This window comes from Schistocerca gregaria, chromosome 7, assembly GCF_023897955.1.
Source record: "Schistocerca gregaria isolate iqSchGreg1 chromosome 7, iqSchGreg1.2, whole genome shotgun sequence".
Taxonomy (NCBI): Eukaryota; Metazoa; Arthropoda; class Insecta; order Orthoptera; family Acrididae; genus Schistocerca; species Schistocerca gregaria.
The window spans coordinates 502,112,268-502,131,823 of record NC_064926.1 but is presented as its reverse complement, the minus strand read 5'-3'; the positions used below and the strand labels follow the sequence as shown (position 1 = coordinate 502,131,823).

General features: G+C 38.0%; 1 protein-coding gene across 1 annotated transcript in view; it reads right to left on the bottom strand.

Annotated features, from left to right (window-relative positions):
* Nucleotides 1-1,814: 1,814 nt before the first annotated feature.
* LOC126281922 (3-ketodihydrosphingosine reductase) overlaps nucleotides 1,815-19,556 on the bottom strand; it is a 65,737-nt gene continuing 47,995 nt past the window's right edge. The window contains exons 6-8 of the mRNA XM_049981252.1: nucleotides 17,101-17,268; nucleotides 3,566-3,667; nucleotides 1,815-2,237 (exon numbers count right to left, since the gene is read on the bottom strand). Coding sequence (XP_049837209.1) covers nucleotides 2,127-2,237; nucleotides 3,566-3,667; nucleotides 17,101-17,268 — 381 coding nt within the window. The 3' untranslated portion in view covers nucleotides 1,815-2,126. The remainder of the gene's footprint in view (nucleotides 2,238-3,565; nucleotides 3,668-17,100; nucleotides 17,269-19,556) is intronic.

Genomic DNA, 19,556 nt, shown 5'->3' with positions numbered 1-19,556 from the left:
CACTAGCGGGATACAGTAATATCCTTTGTTAGAGATCGGTTCTTACCAGTCAAAATTATAAAAATTTAACTAAAAACTCAAACAATGAAAAATTCCCGGAATTCTACAAATATCCCGGGTTTTTCCCGGTTTTCTCCCGGATTAAAAAATTCCCGGGTTTTTCCCGGATCTCCCGGGTCTTATACACCCTGCCCTTACACACAGAGTTGCCGAGGCCCTCCATGTTCTGGTATAGCACCTCAGGTTTGAATGTAAATGGGGCATCCAGCCTGAAACCCAGGTTCAGATACTTATACAAATAAAATGACACAATTTCAGAGACTTTACTGATATCATACAGATATGATTTTATGTATGTAGACTGAAGTGGCAAGTGAGAATTTGTACCAAGGTCGGGAATTGAACCCACTGTATCATTTCATTTGTATAAATACCTGCACTTGGGTTTCGGGCAGAGCCCCCATTTACGTTTGATACTGAGGTACATTTCAGAATATCGAGAGGCTCGGCAATTCTTTTCATTTGTAAGGGGGAATTTAAAGCAGACTGGAGATGGCAGTGAGAATTTGGATCCAGGAGGGAGGTGTGCCAGCGTAATCCATACAGTTGTGTGAACTGCTGTGCCAAGGTGACTTAGTGACTAACACATCTGTCTAGTAAGCAGGAGACCTGGGTTTGAGTTCCAGCCTTGGTACAAACTTTTCACTCACCACTTCAGTCTATATACATAAAATCTTATCTGTGACACCATTAATGTCTCTGAAATTATGTCATTTCATTTGTAATCATTAATATGTTTTCTGTTTCATTATTTTTATACAGAATAAAACCAAGAAACAATATTAAATAATTTCAGTAGCATAAATATTATAGCCCACAAAAATGTGCAAAGTACTTCTGTTAAAGTTAAAATGTTTTTGCACTGATGTCTAACGATCATCTCACTCATCTTGATTTTAAAGATGCACATTGTCAGAATTATTGTATATGAATAACTAATGAAAATCAAACAATGGAAACTCCAAGATGGATTATCAACAATATAAGGAAAACATCAGATTGTTAGTCACCGCAAAGATGACACGCCGAGTTGCAGAGAGGCACAATGAAAAGGCTATTACCACTTAGCACTCAGTCAAAGCTATTCCAGTACTAGCTGCCAGAGATGGTGGTCAAGTGTGCATGAGGCGTGCTTGCTTGTGTAAATGAATTTGTGTGTGTTTGATGGGGGTTCTTCTGTGGAAAAGGCTTTGGCCAATAGCGAAATCGTAACAGTCTTTTCATTGCACTTGTCTGCAACTCAACGAGCCATCTTTACGGGGAGCAGCACTCTATCCTTTTCCTTATACTGTTAATAACTTGTGAAATCATTTAAACTGATTATGAATGAGCAAATAAGTATTTGGAGGAATTCATGGCGGGCTGCACCAAACAAGCCCAAACACTGATTTTAAAAAAGAAGTAGAATCATTCACACCATCCGTCTCTGCTCTGCTTTTATAATTTCCTTACCATCTCATACACCTGCAATATCACCAGGCGACCTTCAGTACTGAAATGGGCAGATGCCAAAATTTATTGGCTCATCAGTGTATGAGATTCTGAAAGTATGTTACTCTTCATGAGATCTTGAAACAGATTATTAATGGTTTTGACAAGGATATTCAAAGAAATTGATTCAGAGTTTACAAAGAGTGAACCTTGGCATTTACTTCGAGTGGTTTAGAGAAGTATAAATTAGGAGGTGAATGTGACTTCCTCCAGATGATTCTCTGATGTATTTGGGAATTAAGGCTTGTTATCAGCTCCATGAATCAATTTACTAAACATTTATTTTCACAAATTAAGAGACAAAACAATTACATTTTTAAACACAGCTTGCTGTGCTCTGACTACAATACCATTACCATTAGTGTGCACATACATATACACACGTGCACCCCAAGGCACTCCCTTGCAACATATGTACCATGAGGAAGTGATTTGAAAGAAATAAAAGAACAACACTGAAACACTCACACAGTTAATTTTTAATATGTAATGTAGACTAGTACATTATGTAGAAATACCTATTCATATTCTTATCACAAACATATCACAATAATTTTAGTATGAGTCTTTATATGTCATTCAGTCTTCTTTGCCGGCACCTTATTATTCATACAGTTCTGAACAATTTTTTGAAACGACAGCAAATATCCAGCACCGACTAGACGAAATGGGCCCATTAGTAGCACCTGGAAAATTAAAGCAAACAACGTATAAATCAGGTCAAGAATAACAAATGGTTACACATAATTAATGCTTTTGTGGAAGAAAGCCATATGTAGAGTGCCAATAAAGTGAATAACTTAAGTCAGTTGTTTCATTGCAATTCCATGCATGTGTACAAAGCCTGTGAACCTTGGTTCATATTTGACGATAAAGGAAAGGAGATGATATCAATGTCTTCCCACATTTCAGTTCCCTGACAGAAATCATTGTGTCAGAGCAGCTGTAACTTCCCAAGATAACTGAAGAAAGACTATTAAATTAGCATTGTTTTTCAGAGCACATCACAGAGATGACAGAATCAAGCCAGTGGTACTGTAGGGACATCAGGACATGCTGGAGGGGTAGTTAAATATACGATCATTGTAGTTTCAGTTTGATCACAATATGCTCAAGCCTAGAGATTTTTCCGCCATGACTGAAATGAATATTAAGGTCAGTACTGTACAGTAATAGTAGTACGTATGGGCAAAAAATCATTCACATGCTATGACTCAAGTTCCTCAAAAATATGGTTCTGCTTGTGCGAGAAGTAAAATCTTAAGAAGCCAGCATACACTTGTGAGATTTCACTCTTACATGCCAAAGATAATCACCAGAGTAGACTGGTTATTTGGGCAAAATTGCTACAGGATTTTTATCAAAATGATATTCAAAATGCCAAAACGTCAGAGGTGTGCTACTCTCAGATGAGACACATGCAGTTTTTTTTTTTCTTTTAAGTTTTCCTAATATTTTAGCACATTCAGTGAACTTTAATATGGGGCAATGTCTTCACGTTGATCACATGTCCCATGATCATTGGTCACTCTTCATACTGCCTTGTAGGAATCAGTTGAAACAGGCCTAAGGACTAATCCTTGAGTGGCGTTTATCATCTTTTATATGTATTTTTTAAACCTTCCTCTGTAAAATGCTTTATGTGCAGTACATTAATGAAGCAGAGATGGTGCTTCTATTTTCAGTATATCCCTGTCTGTATGTAAAACGCCTATATCATGACAAAAATGGCTCTAAGCACTGTGGGACTTAACATCTGAGGTCATCAGTCCCGTAGACTTAGAACTACCTAAACTTAACTAACCTAAGGACATCACACACATCCATACGCGAGGCAGGACTCGAACCTGCGACCCTAGCAGCAGTGCGGTTCCTGACTGAAGCACCTAGAACCGTTCTATATGATGACAATCCAGCAAATAATGCTCTAGGCAATGACACACAGATAAATGTATGTTGGGTGAGATGCTGTAATATGAGCATTGTTGTAATAACAGAAAAATAAACTACAAACCTGTGAAAATAATTCTATCAATGAGGTCACTGGAGCCATTCCCGCACTAATAGTCGTCAGAAGCCAACTCTCAAATCCCACTGTGCTGAAGAACTCCTTACACTGCAACAAATTAAAAAAAATTAGTAATAAATAATAATCATATGTCAACATGATTACTTAATAACATTTACACACTGCCTGAAAGTTCTTTGAAAGCCTCTATTCTACACAATATTTCTGCAAGTATAACTGTAGATATATATGCCTTAAATAAAATGCCTTAGAGTCCCACCCTTGACCTGTTGAACTAACAAAACCCAAAACCTGTAGACATCCGTTTTGTGGTAACTGTAATTTTCCTATGTTAATAAGTTGAGATGATATGTGAACTCCAATTTTTTACAACGAATGTCATCAGTGTAGCACCAGAACACAGTTATTTTCAAAACTGAAAACTTCAAGGCCCCTATCTTCAAATTCTCCAAAAGTAAATTATCTACCTGGAGTGGAATATGGCTTTATATGGCAACAAAGTCACTGTATTCAAAATATTCCATAGGAGATAAAAGAAAGGCTCTAAGCATTATGGGACTTAACATCTGAGGTCGGCAGTCCCCTAGACTTAGAACTACTTAAACCTAACTAACCTAAGGACATCACACGCATCCATGCCTGATGCAGAATTCGAAACTGCGACCATAGTGGCCGCGCGGTTCCGGACTGAAGCGCTTAGAACCACTCGGCCACAGTGGCTGGCTCCATAAGAGATATTAGCAATGCATTAAACTCACCGTTATATGAGACAAACTATGTGCACAATGCAAGAATGAAGTATCAAACAATGACACAATTGCTCTCTACAGTCAAATAAATATGTTGGGAATGAACACTGGATTTACACTGGCCATTTAAATAAATAAAACAATTGTTAGATTCTGACTACAGCCTCATGTTCTTGAGATTCACTCAGCAGGGAACTAGATCTACACTCCGCAAACCACTGTGAGGTGCAAGGCAGAGGGTATGCCCCACTGAAAACGGAGTTAAGTATTTCAGCTTTCGTTTTGCTGCCCTCAATTTCAGTTCCTGCCTCCATCGCTACGGACTGGAAACTAACTTTGGTGTCACTACCAGTCTTTACATATGGCCAGAATTTCTTTGGATTTTGTGACATGTCATTTGACAATATTTTGCTACAGCAGTCACTGAAGGCATCACACACTGTTCTCTTGACAGCCAAATGCGTTTCATTCAGCATATCTCAATCTATAGCCCTATGATTAGTTTTGCTCTTATTATGTAGTAATCTCTGTTTCTTTTGAAGTTTCTATGCAGTGACTGATACCATGGAGTTCCCACTCATTATGAACTGTTGTACTCAGAACTAATGGACAAACCATTGATACACAGCTTAATCAACAAGGATGAGGATTTGCAGTTGGACAATTCAAGTATCCATTTCCTTCTTAGTCTCACTCTTGTACGAGTTCCTGTACTGCCTGATGCTTACCACCAATTTGACACACCCACGTATATGTACGTCACATTCACAACATTTCATTGTTGATGCATTTGTTATCAAGCCACCAAAAACTAATATGTCACGTAGGTGATGCTACGATAAAAATAAGGCATATATGACACATATGCCTGGCATATTGCTGTAGATAATCTGGCATATCAAGAAATAAAAAACCAGAAATTCACACTCAAAGTCCGACACCAACTGGCATAAGCAAATGATAGGATTTGAGTCAAAAGAGTAGAAATAATGAACTGGCTGCAAGCCCTAAAATAGAACAGTCAATTCTCCACAAAAATGTCAAGATTCACAGTAGTGCATTATTACTTAATTTTGATCTGGTTTGTCAGACAACACTGTTATTTGTTTATTGTGACTATCACCTACAATTTTACTTCAGTAGTGTCAGCTATTAAGGACAGAAAATTTTCAATTTTAGTCAATAGCTTTCTTCTTTTCATTAAGGCCAACATCAGGGACATATGACAGTTTCAATTATGTCAATATCAAAATCAGGATTTTTATTATCTCATAAGTTGCGCACATAAATAGACAACATAAGTAATATAATTGACTCATGTATAGTGTATTCAAAACCCAGCCTTTTCCCCACAGCTTCTTCTTCATATGTGTTTGCTGTGGATATTGAACACATCTCGTCCCTTCCCTCTTCTTGTCTACCTCTGTTTGTCTATTTCCTCTCCCCCCTCCCCTCCTCTCTCTCTTCATCTTCCTCTTTCTCTCTTTGTCCATTTCCTCCACTCCTCTCTCTCTGGCCAAATCTTCCTCCCCTCTACCTATGAACATAATCTCCTTCCTCTCTCTCTTTCCAGCTCCACCTCTCCCTTTTCCTTTTCCACTGCCCCTCTACACCTTCCTCGTGCATCTCCTCCTCCCCCCTCCTCCTTCTCTCTCTCTCCCCCCTCTCTCCCCCCCCCCTCTCCCTCCCTCCCCCCCCTCTCTCTCACTGTCAATTTCTTCCTATCCTTCGCTCTGTCCATCTCAACCTATCTGCAGCCATGCTCATCAGCACATGTAGTCCCTGCAATACAGTTCAAAGCAGGCCAACACTACTCCCACAACATGCCTGCCATGCAGGGCAGGGTACACATCAGGGGCTTGGAAATCACTTACTTGCACCCGATGTACAGGCCACCATGCAAAGCAGGTTGATTTTACCCCAAAACAACATGTCTGTTGTGCAAGCCTGCTAACCTGTTGGGGCCCAGAAAACAGTTTCTTGCTCCTGACAGATAAACTACCCTGCAAAGCAGATTGATTTGGCAAACAGATGATGTCCCTACACAGAACGTGTGTCAAGCAGGGCAGCCTATATGCCACCAGGCACAGGAAAAAGACACATATTTGCCTATATCCCCCGTGTCAAATTTGGTTGAAATCGATGCTGTTTTACCTACTCCACAAAACACAATAGCATAGGTCTTCCCACTGGTCACATTGTTAAGGCCTGGTACAATGCTCCCATAGAATGAACCTCTGCCATTGTTTACCAACACCTCCAAATACTGTCCATCAACTCCCATCCTACATTCAAGACACTGCTCACTTCTCCTACCACCTTTCCACAGTTCCTGTCCTGTTATCATCAGACTCCTTGTTGGGTTGTGGATACAACATCCTAATATACTAACATCCCACTGCCCACTATTTTTCCCAGTGACATTCTAATGCCAAAATCACCACCTATTTCCAAATCCTCTTAGCCAACCCCATTCCAGTCTACAATTATTTCACTTTCAAAAGCCAAATGTATAAACAAACCCATGGTCCCGCTACAGGTACTCGCAAGGCAACAACCCATGCTAATTTATTTATTGGTCATCTGGAGGAATTCTTCCTACCAAGTCCACATCTGGATCCCCTTGTCTGGTTCAGATCCATTGGTGAAATTTTCATGATCTGGACTCATGTGAGATAGCAATTTGGAACTATTCCATCTATTATGACTTCAACTCCTGTTAATATGTAATTTTCTTTTTCCCTTGGCTTATTTCTCAAATTTTGCACATTCTCTAAATCACACACATGTGGAAGGTGTTTGAAAATTCCAAAATATCAAGCTGTTTCCCACTTGGATTCATTACTCACGGTAACAATTTTGATGTGCTGATACTGATGCTGGACTTTGTTCTATTGGAAAATCAGTTAATTACAAGTTATACCTATTTGAAAATTCCACCTCATTATATAATAACAAAAAACCGTGAGTCAATACATATTTCTAAATACAGTGACATCAAGTTACAAAGAGTGGCAGCTCAACTTTCAAATAACATATTTCAGATTCTGTTTACTTAATTACTGAGATAATTAATATCCAATTTCAGAAGCAGCCACATTTTCCACTACAGATTTTTCCACTATGCTTGTTAAATTTCCACCTTTGGCATTATACTTCTGCGGGCCTGAATTTTATGCACAAGATTATGTACTTTACTTATTTATTACGTCTTTACTTAACCTTACACATAATTTACCATGATTTTCGATATGATGTTTGCATTCCTAAGTTGGGTATTCCTGGCACAGATGCATAAAATGATTCCATAAAGTTTTCTAAATTCTTACACCACAGCTTTTTTCACAACCCAAATTTTTATTTATCCTTATAGCCCATCTTGCACAGTAAAATTTAGCCTAAAGATTTCTCAAATGGTTATGTAGTTTATGAAATAAAAATTTGTTCATAAAAAAGTCTTTAATTAGTTCAGATATCACTCAATGTCAGTCCGTCTGCAGCCAGTCCTGGTCAAATTAACAAATATATAACACCTATGTTGAGTGTGCTCTCAGCGTCCGCTCACGCAATAGCTAGTCACAATTTGTTCATGAAAATACATGTAATAGCATGAACAAAAACTCAGTAACGTCAATGCCTAAAAATATTCAAGTGATTTCTGTAATTCAAATTAATTAATATTCTGACCGAGTTGTGTTGTAGTTGGCAAGAGGCTTGGACTATGATTGTTTCTAGTAAAAGCAATTGTTGACAGTGGTAACTTTAATTAAGGACTTAAAACTAGTCATCATCCCAACAATGAACCCTGTGGCTAATGAATGTGTGGGAAAGTGATGCCAAAACTGTGGGGTTGTATGTGTTATTCAGTAAACACCATCCTGTACTTACGATTTTCAGCTGTATGACGACAAACTGACATAAATGTGAAGAGGCTACAGAAAACAAGTTGGTGAGCTCACATTTCAATTTCATCCATAACCTCAACACCTACTCCAAAATCTGCATCACCTGCTTCTTTTCAACTCAATGAGCTATCTTCCTAGATCTTGATTTCCACATCTCAAGTCGCTCCATACATACATCTTTTCATATCAAGTATGGCAAACACCAACAGCCTTTATCCACAGATAATATCCTGCCCAGCTCATGATGAACAGATCTCCCATTCCATCTCCTCCTCTAATGCCAATAAATCTGTTGACCAGCCAGTATCACCTTTACCTTAAAAAGCTCAACCACATCCTTCACCAGGGTTTTGATTATTTCTCATCATGCCCTGACATGAGGAATATCCATCCCAAAATCCTACCGACATCACCAAAAGTATTATTCTGCCACTCACAAAACCTACAGAATATCTTTTGTCAATCCCTCCTTCAATTCTGCTCTAAATACTGTACCCCATGGGTGATTGCCCTGTGGTCGATCCAGGGCAAGACAAGTCCCATACACCCCTTCACCACATCCTACCACAATCCAGTCACAGGCACGACCTACTATATAAAAGGCATGGCCAACTGTGAAACCAACCACGCTATATATCTGCATCACAAAGTAAAGGACTTCAACAGCTGCTTCCCTTCATTGGCCATTTGGATTCTCCCTTCCAATAAAAGTTTCTCTGAACTATTGGAACATGGTAATTATCTCTCCAGCATATCCTGCACTCTCACAGTACTGCTTGCATGAACCTCTGCTAACCAGTTTCCCACTGCCTCACTTTACCCCCCCCCCCCATGCTCTCTCCTCCACCCTCCCTTTCTCACCCCTCTCTCTTTCTTTCCCCCTCTCCATCTTCATCTTTCTCTCCTTTCCACCCCTCCATTCCCCCTCCCGCTCTCCATCGTGCTATCTCTTATACGCTCTATCCTCTGAATTCCTTTCGTTTTGTGCAGCTGCTGAGTCATCTCTTGAAAACCTGCCTCACACTATCTCATTATCCCTTCCTTTCCTCCTGTGACCTTTCCTATCCCCTCCCCACCTCCTCTTGATGAGGAAACTGCTCTCCGATAATCGATAATCAATAATCAGTCTATCAGTTTCGCTGCGACCATGAGTGTGTGTGTGTGTGTGTGTGTGTGTGTGTGTGTGTGTGTGTGTGTGTGTGTGTACTTTTACTAGAGAAAGAGCAAGAGCTCAAAAGCTAGAGTGAATACTGTTTTCTGTTCTGTGTTTCTGTACACCACTCATTAGGTCCACTATAGGTGAGCGGTTGCCTTTCCCTTACTTTACGTATTTTTCCATCAATGAATTTCCATTATTGTTAGTTAGGTCTTTGTCATGTTTAATTTTAATCCGTTTGGATCAAACCAATATTCTAAACTCTTTAGGAAGCCAACGAGTCTTTGGGAAATTTGTTCTGTGGTCTCACTTTCAGCAAGTAAAGAAGTATAGTCCACACATAAAACAGAGTAGGATGTTAATAAAATAGAAAGAAACTTCCACATGGGAAAAATATATTAAAAACAAAGATTCCAAGACTTACCAAGCGGGAAAGTGCCGGCAGACAGGCACATGAACAAAACACACAAACACACACACAGAATTACTAGCTTTCGCAACCGATGGTTGCTTCTTCAGGAAGGAGAGGGAAAGACGAAAGGATGTGGGTTTTAAGGGAGAGGGTAAGGAGTCATTCCAATCCCGGGAGCGGAAAGACTTCCCTTAGGGGAAAAAAAGGGACAGGTGTACACTCGCGCGCACACACACACGCGCACACACACACACACACACACACACACACACACACACACACACACACACACACACACACATCCATCCGCACATACACAGACACAAGCAGATATATTTAAAGGCAAAGACTCTTTGCCTTTAAATATGTCTGCTTGTGTCTGTGTATGTGCAGATGGATATGTGTGTGTGTGTGTGTGTGTGTGTGTGTGTGTGTGTGTGTGTGTGTGTGTGTGTGTGTGTGTGCGCGCGTGTGCGTGTGCGCGCGAGTGTACACCTGTCCCTTTTTTTCCCCTAAGGGAAGTCTTTCCGCTCCCGGGATTGGAATGACTCCTTACCCTCTCCCTTAAAACCCACATCCTTTCGCCTTTCCCTCTCCTTCCTGAAGAAGCAACCATCGGTTGCGAAAGCTAGTAATTCTGTGTGTGTGTTTTGTTCATGTGCATGTCTGCCGGCGCTTTCCCGCTTGGTAAGTCTTGGAATCTTTGTTTTTAATATATTTTTCCCATGAGTAGGATGTTATATTTAGAGATAAGTTGCTTATATAAAACAATATGATTATACTAAAATGGTATCTTGTGGAACTCCCTGTGGAATAATTTTGCAGCCTGAAAAACAATTTACTGACCCAACATTACCCACAACCTTTGCTTTCTCTCTGCTAAATATGATTTGAACAATTTCAAAGCACTACTGTTTAATCTGTATCCTTCTATTTCGTGGAGTAGTAGAGATTAGTTTACACAGTCAAAAGCCTTCATAATGTTGATGGCACTTGTTATACTTTCACCTTTCTGGAAGCCAATCTCATTTAACATGATGATATTAGATATTGCTATGAAATTTTGGATCTGAGTTGTAAAATTTTTTTCAAATACTTTTGAGTAGACTGGGAGAAGGCTTACTGGTTGGTAGTTTCTTACACCTTCCTTTGATCTTTCTTGAATAGCAGCTTTGCTACTACTATTATACTACTGTATTTGGGAAGTATTCTTCTTCTTTTGACTAATTAATAATTACAGATAGGGGTCCTGATATTTTACCAGAAACTCTTAGTTACTCTAGTGCACATTTCATTCCATCCATTCCAATTTTTATTTCTTAAGGACAATACTACTATTCTACATCTTTTGCTCCAATTTTTCCAAATTTAGTTAGGGCTTCGCTGTTATCCTGCCTGAATCCAAGGGGGTGGACATTCTCTAGGTAACTACTTACAACAACATCTGATTTTAATACATATATTAAAAAAACTCACTGAAATATTCTGATTTTTCAGAGGAATTTACAATGGGTTTGTCACCAAACTTGATTTTGGAAATTTGTGGACTGCCATCTATGACACCAACTTCATATTTATGACTTACCACACAGCATTTGGTTTATTTGGATGGCTCAGAATGAATATTTTGTGTGCAATTTCTTTTGCTGTCTTTAGCATCCTTCCAGAGAGAGTTTTATACCATTTTATAAAATCTATGTTTGTATTATTTTTCAGTTTTTTAACACTTGACAGGTTTGTACCAGCAGACATCTACAGTTGTTTGTATGTAATTTTTTATGGCAGGCTGTAGTGGGAAAGATTCTGCAAAAAACTTCCAAGAAAACTATAATAATTTTTATAACTTGTATTCAATGATCTGAAAGCCAAATTAATTCTTCAAGCCTACAACAGAACAAGTTTAGGCATATTTTGTTTGCTGAGGTATTGTTTGATGCTTGTTTTCTTAATGCCTCATTTATTTATTTACAATGCAGAAAGATCAGATATCCCTAAATCAATGCAGCATTTTCTTGTATCATCAAATGTATTATTTGTCAGAATTACAGTTTGCAGTATGCTTATTTTCTCTTGTGAATTCTGTGATATTCAACTTGATACCAATTTGCTTGACTTACATCAATAAATTGTGATGATTCACTGTATTCTTTTTTTATGTTTATGTTGAAATCAGCAAAATTAATCCTTTTCTTTTTCTCTTTTATTAGGTTCTGTAAGAGGCTCCCCAGTTTAAATAGTAATACCTTTGCTACTCCTTTACCAGGGATTCTATACATCAAAATTATTATAGTAATCTGTTCCTATAACTCTATACAGCAACTTTTTTATTTTGGTTAGCAAAAAATTTCATCTTCTCTGTGGGGGTCCTTAAACTTGCTTTCTTGGTTATCTACTCCAAGTGACTGATTTACATTTCTGTGTCTTCTAAATTTACAGACAGTACAACACAATCATTCAGGAATGCCAAACAGTTTACTTCAACACCTTGTTTTCCTCTTCCCAGTTTCACTGGCAATACTCAGTACCCTTTTTAATTATCTGTTCCAAAGTCTTCATATTTTTTAATACACTGTTTAAAAATGAAGATAACTTTTTAATGTTCCATTGGTGATAATGTCATTAAAAACAGACCACAATCTCAGACTGAGGGAGGAAATCAGCTATGTTCTTTCAAAGGAACCACTATTAATATCAGAAACAAAACCACCATCATCAGCTGATACAGCACAGCCATCAACAGTGGCAGCCAAAATCTATATAACTGAAGCAAAACAGTCCTCTTCAGAAGTGGCAGGAACTACAGAAGCACCATCATCTCAATCTACAGCAGAACCACCACCACAGTGACAACAGAGTCACAGTCACCAGTGGCAGCTGCATCAGCATCGCCAGAATCAGGACCATTATCATCACAAGAACAAGCAGCAAGGAAATAAACAGCAGCAGCAGCAGCAGCAGCAGCATAAGAATCAACAATATCAACGGAAGAAACAACAGCAGAAGAAGCAATAGGGAGTCAGTCATCCCCATAACAAGAGAAAAATTTCACCACCAAACAATGTTAAGGATTTTTAGTAGAAACTGGAGTGAAAGAAACAGTAAAATAAGTAACCTACAAAAAGTTGTTCCTGGTCAGTTTAGAACAGATAATTTTGATGACATCATATCTAGAATTGCAAATAATAATCTTATTATGCATTTAAATATTGGAAGGTTTATCAAATAATTTGGTCAATAAGCTTTATGACTTGAAAATACTTCTAGAGATCAAAATGGTCTGTGCAGGTCATTTTCTTATATGAACACTGGCTTAGAGATGAACATACAAATTATAGAACAAAGTTACAGATTATGAAGTAGCAACTGGCTTATGTAGAAGCAAAGGTATGATACCTTGAGTATTCTGGTTCATTCATCAGTAAAATACCAGATCAGGCAAAATTTCAATGATTTAAATTAAGAACACAGATTTCAGAGTTGCTGCATGGCACTTAAGGATTATAACATGAGCATATATTGTACCCCTGGTTACTCAATATCCTGCAGTTTTCTCATCAAATGTGAAAATTTACTCCACAAACTCAAATCTGAAAAGTTACATAAAAAAGGTTGTTTGTGCTGATTTCAATATACATGTGTGAAAAAAATTGACAAATTTGCCTTTAAGATGAAGGAGCTGATGTCCACACATTGTTTTATTCTAAATTTTATAGAAATGACAAGTGTAGATAATACTGCTAATAGCTTAAATAACAGAGTAACATGAAAATATACAGTAAACTTAGGGATCTCAGACCACAATGCTCTATTAGTGCCATTACCTTGTGTTCCCCAAGGTACACAAATAGGAAGGTCAGAAAATTTAAAGAAGGGAATACGGAAATGTTAGTCAGTAAAATCAGCCTCATCTCATGGCCATTTACTGCTCAGTCCTCAGTTAAAGAAAATTTCAATAACTTTCTGGAGACCTTCCCGATGATGTTCATGAATGCTTTCCTTTTGTAACTATAAAAACTGACTTGCCTAAGAAGGGGTCATGGATAACAAGGGGTACACAGATTTCAAGCATGAGGAAAAGAGAACTTCCTTTATATAAAGGCATAAGTCAATATAGACCAGAATTCTTATATTATGTAAGGCAATATTAAAAAAAATCTTTGACAAAATAGTCAGACAAGCAAAAAAAATTAGTGAATAATATTTACATTTAAAATGTTAAAAATAAGTTTAAGGCAATATGGTCCATTGTACACAATGAAATAGGCGTCAAAAAGACAATCAAAACTTGAACTAGATAGTTGCAGGTGAGACTGTTCTGAACCCTACACAGATCTGTGAAGCTTTTAACAGTCACTTCATAAATCCAAGTCCAACTGACAAACTTTCAACTCCAAATGTGTATCCTGTTCCTACTTTACGTAACTCCACTGAATTCGAATTCGCCCATATATCGCATTCAGAAGTAGCTGATATAAAGTCTTTGAAGAATTTAAATTCTGTAAGCTGGGATGAAACTCCTAGAAAAATAATAGCGGCAATCACCAACAGTATTGCACATCCTATGTTCCTTATAATCTCTCAATCTTCCGAGGAAGGATGTTTTCCCAACAGACTGAAGTATGCTGAAATACAACCCACTTATAAAAAAGACAGAGATGATGATGTGGGTAATAATCAACCAATGATGAGTAGCATGCAACCAGATAGCTGACTATAATAATCTGCATAATGTTATCTAGAACAATCAGCATGCTTTCTAAGGAGGACACTGCACTGTGCAAGACATCAATGAACTTATTACAGAAATAAGTGGTAGTTTAGATAGTAAAATGGGTGTATTGGGCATCTTTTGTGGCCTAACTAAAGCCTCTGTCACAGCAGATCACAAACTACTACTTTGTAAGTTACAAGCATATTGTTTCAGTGAAAATTCGCTGTGTTTGATGTCATCTTACCTATTAAACAGGAAACAAAGAGTAGTAATAGACGAAAATGGCAAGAGATTCGTCTCAAGTTGGAAAAGGACAGAGTAAGGCATGCCACAAGGGTATATCCTTGGGCCCGTTTGGCCCAATACTGTTATTGTATAATATAAATGGCATGCCAACTAACATAAATTCAGACAATTCTTTACACAGATGATTCAACAGCGATAGTCTGTGTAGTGTTTCGAGAATTTTTGCATAAATTCTAGAACCACTCAGCCTTCTACCATCTCCAGTCACAGGAAGAATGTAGATGCGGCAGTCAAACATCACTGAAAAGTACCTGACGCGCAGTCCTTGGATGTTTAGTGAGTGCATATGAGAGGACCATGGAGTATTTACGTAACTCTGTGATAATAGTGTCAATGGCTATTGTTAGTGAAGAAAAGAACTCTCAAAAAACTCTTATTCCAGCCTTGCTGGAGGCAAGACGTATTTTATGAATCCTGTGATGCAGAGTTATGGTTATTAAGCCAACTCTTTTGTGGATGTAATTAGATTTGTTTCTGACATGAGGCAATACAAGTGACTTACAAGAAGTCAGATGTTTATGTGAGAAGGGAGAAGTTTCTTTTGTATGAAGTACAATATACCATTAGTTGATGAAAAGTAACCTTCGAGTATCTACTTATTTCACAAGTAGAGGGAGAATTTTAAATATTCATGTACCTAGCATCACTATTTGGAGAAGAAGTTTAAAGAGATTCCAGAAGGCAGTGAAGAAGATCGGCTGCAGACAACAAGTAAGTCATCTTGTAAAAGAAGTGGAAGTTTGCATACATATTTCAACACTAAGTTGTACAAACCATTAGATCTCTTGTGAGAAAAGTGAAAATTTAATTAGCTATCTTCAGCCTACTCTTGTTGCAATCGGGACCTGGGTGAGAAATAATGCACTGAAACTAAATCTAATGGAGAGACAAATCATCCACTTCACCACGAAACAAGCTGTACCAGAACTATTTGAAATATCATATGAGGACAATCACCTTGTCGCCACAAACTGTACCAGATTTCTACGTGTAATACTAAACAAGAATTTATTATGGTCAGACCATGTAGATGTCATGTGTCACCGTCTAAATAGTCCAAGTTTTGCAAATGAATGTTATAAGTAGTATAATAGCTGTGCCAGTAAAAAAAAGTTATATATCAACCATATTTTGTGTCTGTGATCAGATATGGAATAATTTTTTGGAGATCAGAGAAAACAAACTTACAGTCTGGGCTACAGAAAAAATCATTAGTCACTGCAGATGAAGAAAAAAGACAATCATGCAGATCTCTGTACAAGGCCCTTGGTCTTATGATTGTTCCTGGCTTCTATTACTTATGAGACAATTTTTGAGAATAGCCTGTTTATGCAAGAAACAGATCCCAGCATAATTTACCAACTCATAGGCTAAAACTACTGGAGAAGATGCCCTATTATATGGGTATAAGGCTCAGAATGAAATCTGTGAAAAATTTAAAAATTATGAACAAGCAGAATTTCATTTAAGAAAGTGTCTTAGCAAGTAAATGTTACTACAGTGTAGAAGAATCTATGACTGATTGTCACAAATAACTATGCCTGACGTGTAATTTTATTCTATTTCATGCTAAAAAAGCACTTTAAGTAAATATTTACTCTTAATTTTACTTTATTTTAAACATGATTATATCAAACCATTTTATTGTACTTAAAATTATGAAACAGCTGTAAATTATTCTGTACACTTACAATTAGAAAGTAGCTTTAACCTGACAAGACACCTATGTTCCAATCATTTGATTGTAAATGAATTGTTATGTGACAAAGTTTCTATTCTATTCTATTCCAGCTTTCGCCTTCAGCAATACAGAGAAGCTAAGTCTGGATGGCCTGACAGAGATTTGCACAACTATCCTATTGACTTACCACCTCACTCAGTACAGTTTAATAGGACTGCTGGAGATAATTTTTATCTTGTCTTACACATGTATCTGTTATAAAGGACTTAGAGATTATGACCATCAACTTCTACTCTGAGAATGTGTCTAAGTGTTTCAAAGGCTAGGTTTGCCAGTTTAGATGGAACATTTCCCTAAATTAATGTGCATACACAATAGAGAGAGTTTTCTTTGCAAACATTCTCATACTGACAACTTCTGTACTTTGACTGCAAACTAAATAAATATTAAGTAAAAATGAATGACCAGTTATTTTTTTATTGCTACATCTCCTATTCAAAAAGCTTTAAAACAGAATAGAGCAATATTACTAACAAAAAAATAATAAAAAAACACCAACTAATACGTTTTACATACATCTTAGTTCAGTTGTCAACTTACCAGAGTATCCTCCACTAGCTGAGTAGCAACTTTTTCAGCAGAGTACAGCCCTGCAGTCTGTGAGATTAGTTTGGTCTCCATTGGCTTTGTGCGCTCCTCTTCAGCAAATCCTGGTGTGTCGGTATCAGGAGGCAAGGCTAAGGTCACTGATATATTGTAAGGCTTACACTGCAGGCAAAAAAGTACAAAAAACCAGCATAAGGTTTCATTGCTGCCACACCATTGTCAATAAATTTATTTCTACAGTATTTGATAAAAAAGAATAATTTCCATTTACTATACTGTGAATCATTATTTAATACAGAATCCAAGTGTTTGAAGAGAAGAAATGCCTTCTCAAAAATGAAATCCAAAATACACTGATCAGCCAAACATTATGACCACCTATCTAATAGGCAGTACACCCAACTTTTGCACAGATAAGAGCTGCGATGCTTCATGCCATGGAAGCTATGAGGCCTTGGTAGGTTGCTGGAGGGAGATGGCACCACTTCTACACACACACACACACACACACACACACACACACACACACACACACCACACCACACCACCACCTAATTCCTGTAAATTCTGGGGAGGAGGGCTATGCCACGTTCAATCACATTACATTCTAGAAATGTTTGATCGGGTTCAGATCTGGTGAATTGAGGGGCTCATACATCAATTGGAACTTGCCATTGTGTTCCTTGAACCACACCATCACTGTCCTGGCCTGGTGTCATGGTGCATTATCTTGTTGAAAAATGTCACTGCCCTCAGGAAACATGACCATCATAAGGGGTGTATATGGTCTACAATGAGTGTATGATACTCCTTGGCCATCATGGTGCCTTTCATGAGCTACACTGGATCCATGGATGCCCATGCAAATGTTCCCCAGAGCATAATGGAGCCGCCACCAGCTTGTCTCTGTCCTGCAGTACAGGGTGTCAAGAAGCTGTTCCCCTGCAGGACGATGGATTCGTGACCCCCCATTTCATATGATGAAGAAGATATCAAGATTCATCAGAGCGTGCAACACACTGCCAATGCACCTATGTCCAGTGCCAATAGTCACATGCTCATTTCAGTCATAGTTGCGATGTTGTGGCATTAACATTGGCACACGAAAGGGTCATTGGCTGTGGAGGTCAGCCCTTAGGAGTGTTTGGTGAACTGTGTGGTCACGTACACCTGTACTCTGCCCAGCATTAAAGTTCGATGTTAGTTCTGCCGCAGTCCGCTGTCTGTCCTATCTTACCAGTCTGCCCAGCCAATGATATACGAGATCTGTAATGAGAGATGGTGGCACAATTCCATGTCTGGACATGGTTTTACCTTAGTTTTGCCATGTGTTGAAGACACTCATCAACAGCACTTCTTGAACACCTGACAAGTTGTGCACTTTCTGAAATGCTCATACCATGCCTGTGACTAAGCAAGCTGTGATATTTTTACTTCCCCTCTTGTTTTGCCATCTGCCTCCTTAAAATTATTTTTTCACTTTTAACTAATTACCATTAACATACATGAGTGTAGTATGCATTTTCATAAAAGAGAAAGGTTGGCCCTCAGTTTTAAAGAATATAACACCAGATCTAATTTTGTGCTTAGTTGTATGTATGTAATTGATTTTCTAATTTATTTTGACTATTGCTAGTTAGTATCTTTTATTATAGGGTGAAATCAGTAATTGTTTTGTAAATTAAATTCTATTGTTGATGTGTAAACAAACATAAATTCAGTACTAAGTATAAACATTTGGAGAAACAACTAATAGTATTCTTAAAGTATTTATTCGGCTCAATCTGAAAACCTGTTAGCAAAACCAGTCCTTAATTAAATCAAAAGTATTTGTTAAAAGTATTGTTTGTGTAATGATATTTGTTAATTTCATGATTTAAACGAATAATTTGGCCTAACTCTTGCAGTAGAAGAAACTGTTAAAAAGAACCAAATTTTCTATGTATTCAGTTAATTTAATGAGTTAATTTTTAATTGTAATTTCTATAAATTTAACTTCAGACAATGTGTTGTTTCAGCACCTATTATTGTGAGGATATATAAGGGCCCGAGTTTTGGTTCTGAGACAGTCAGTCCACAGCCGAGTTTCAATCAAGGAACCTGTATTGGTTAGATGAACAACAATGCATGCGTAAAATAAGTGTAACACAATTAGGCCGTGTGCTAAAAAAAATGACAATGTGTGTTCCACACGTACCTTTCCAGAATGGAATTTTCACTCTGCAGCGAAGTGTGCGCTGATATGAAACTTCCTGGCAGATTAAAACTGTGTGCCGGACTGAGACTCGAACTCGGGACCTTTGCCTTTCGCGGGCAAGTGCTCTACCAACTGAGCTACCCAAGCACGACCCAAGCCCCGTCCTCACAGCCTTACTTCTCCCAGTACCTCGTCTCCTACCTCCCAAACTTTACAGAAGCTCTCCTGTGAAACTTGCAGAACTAACACCCCT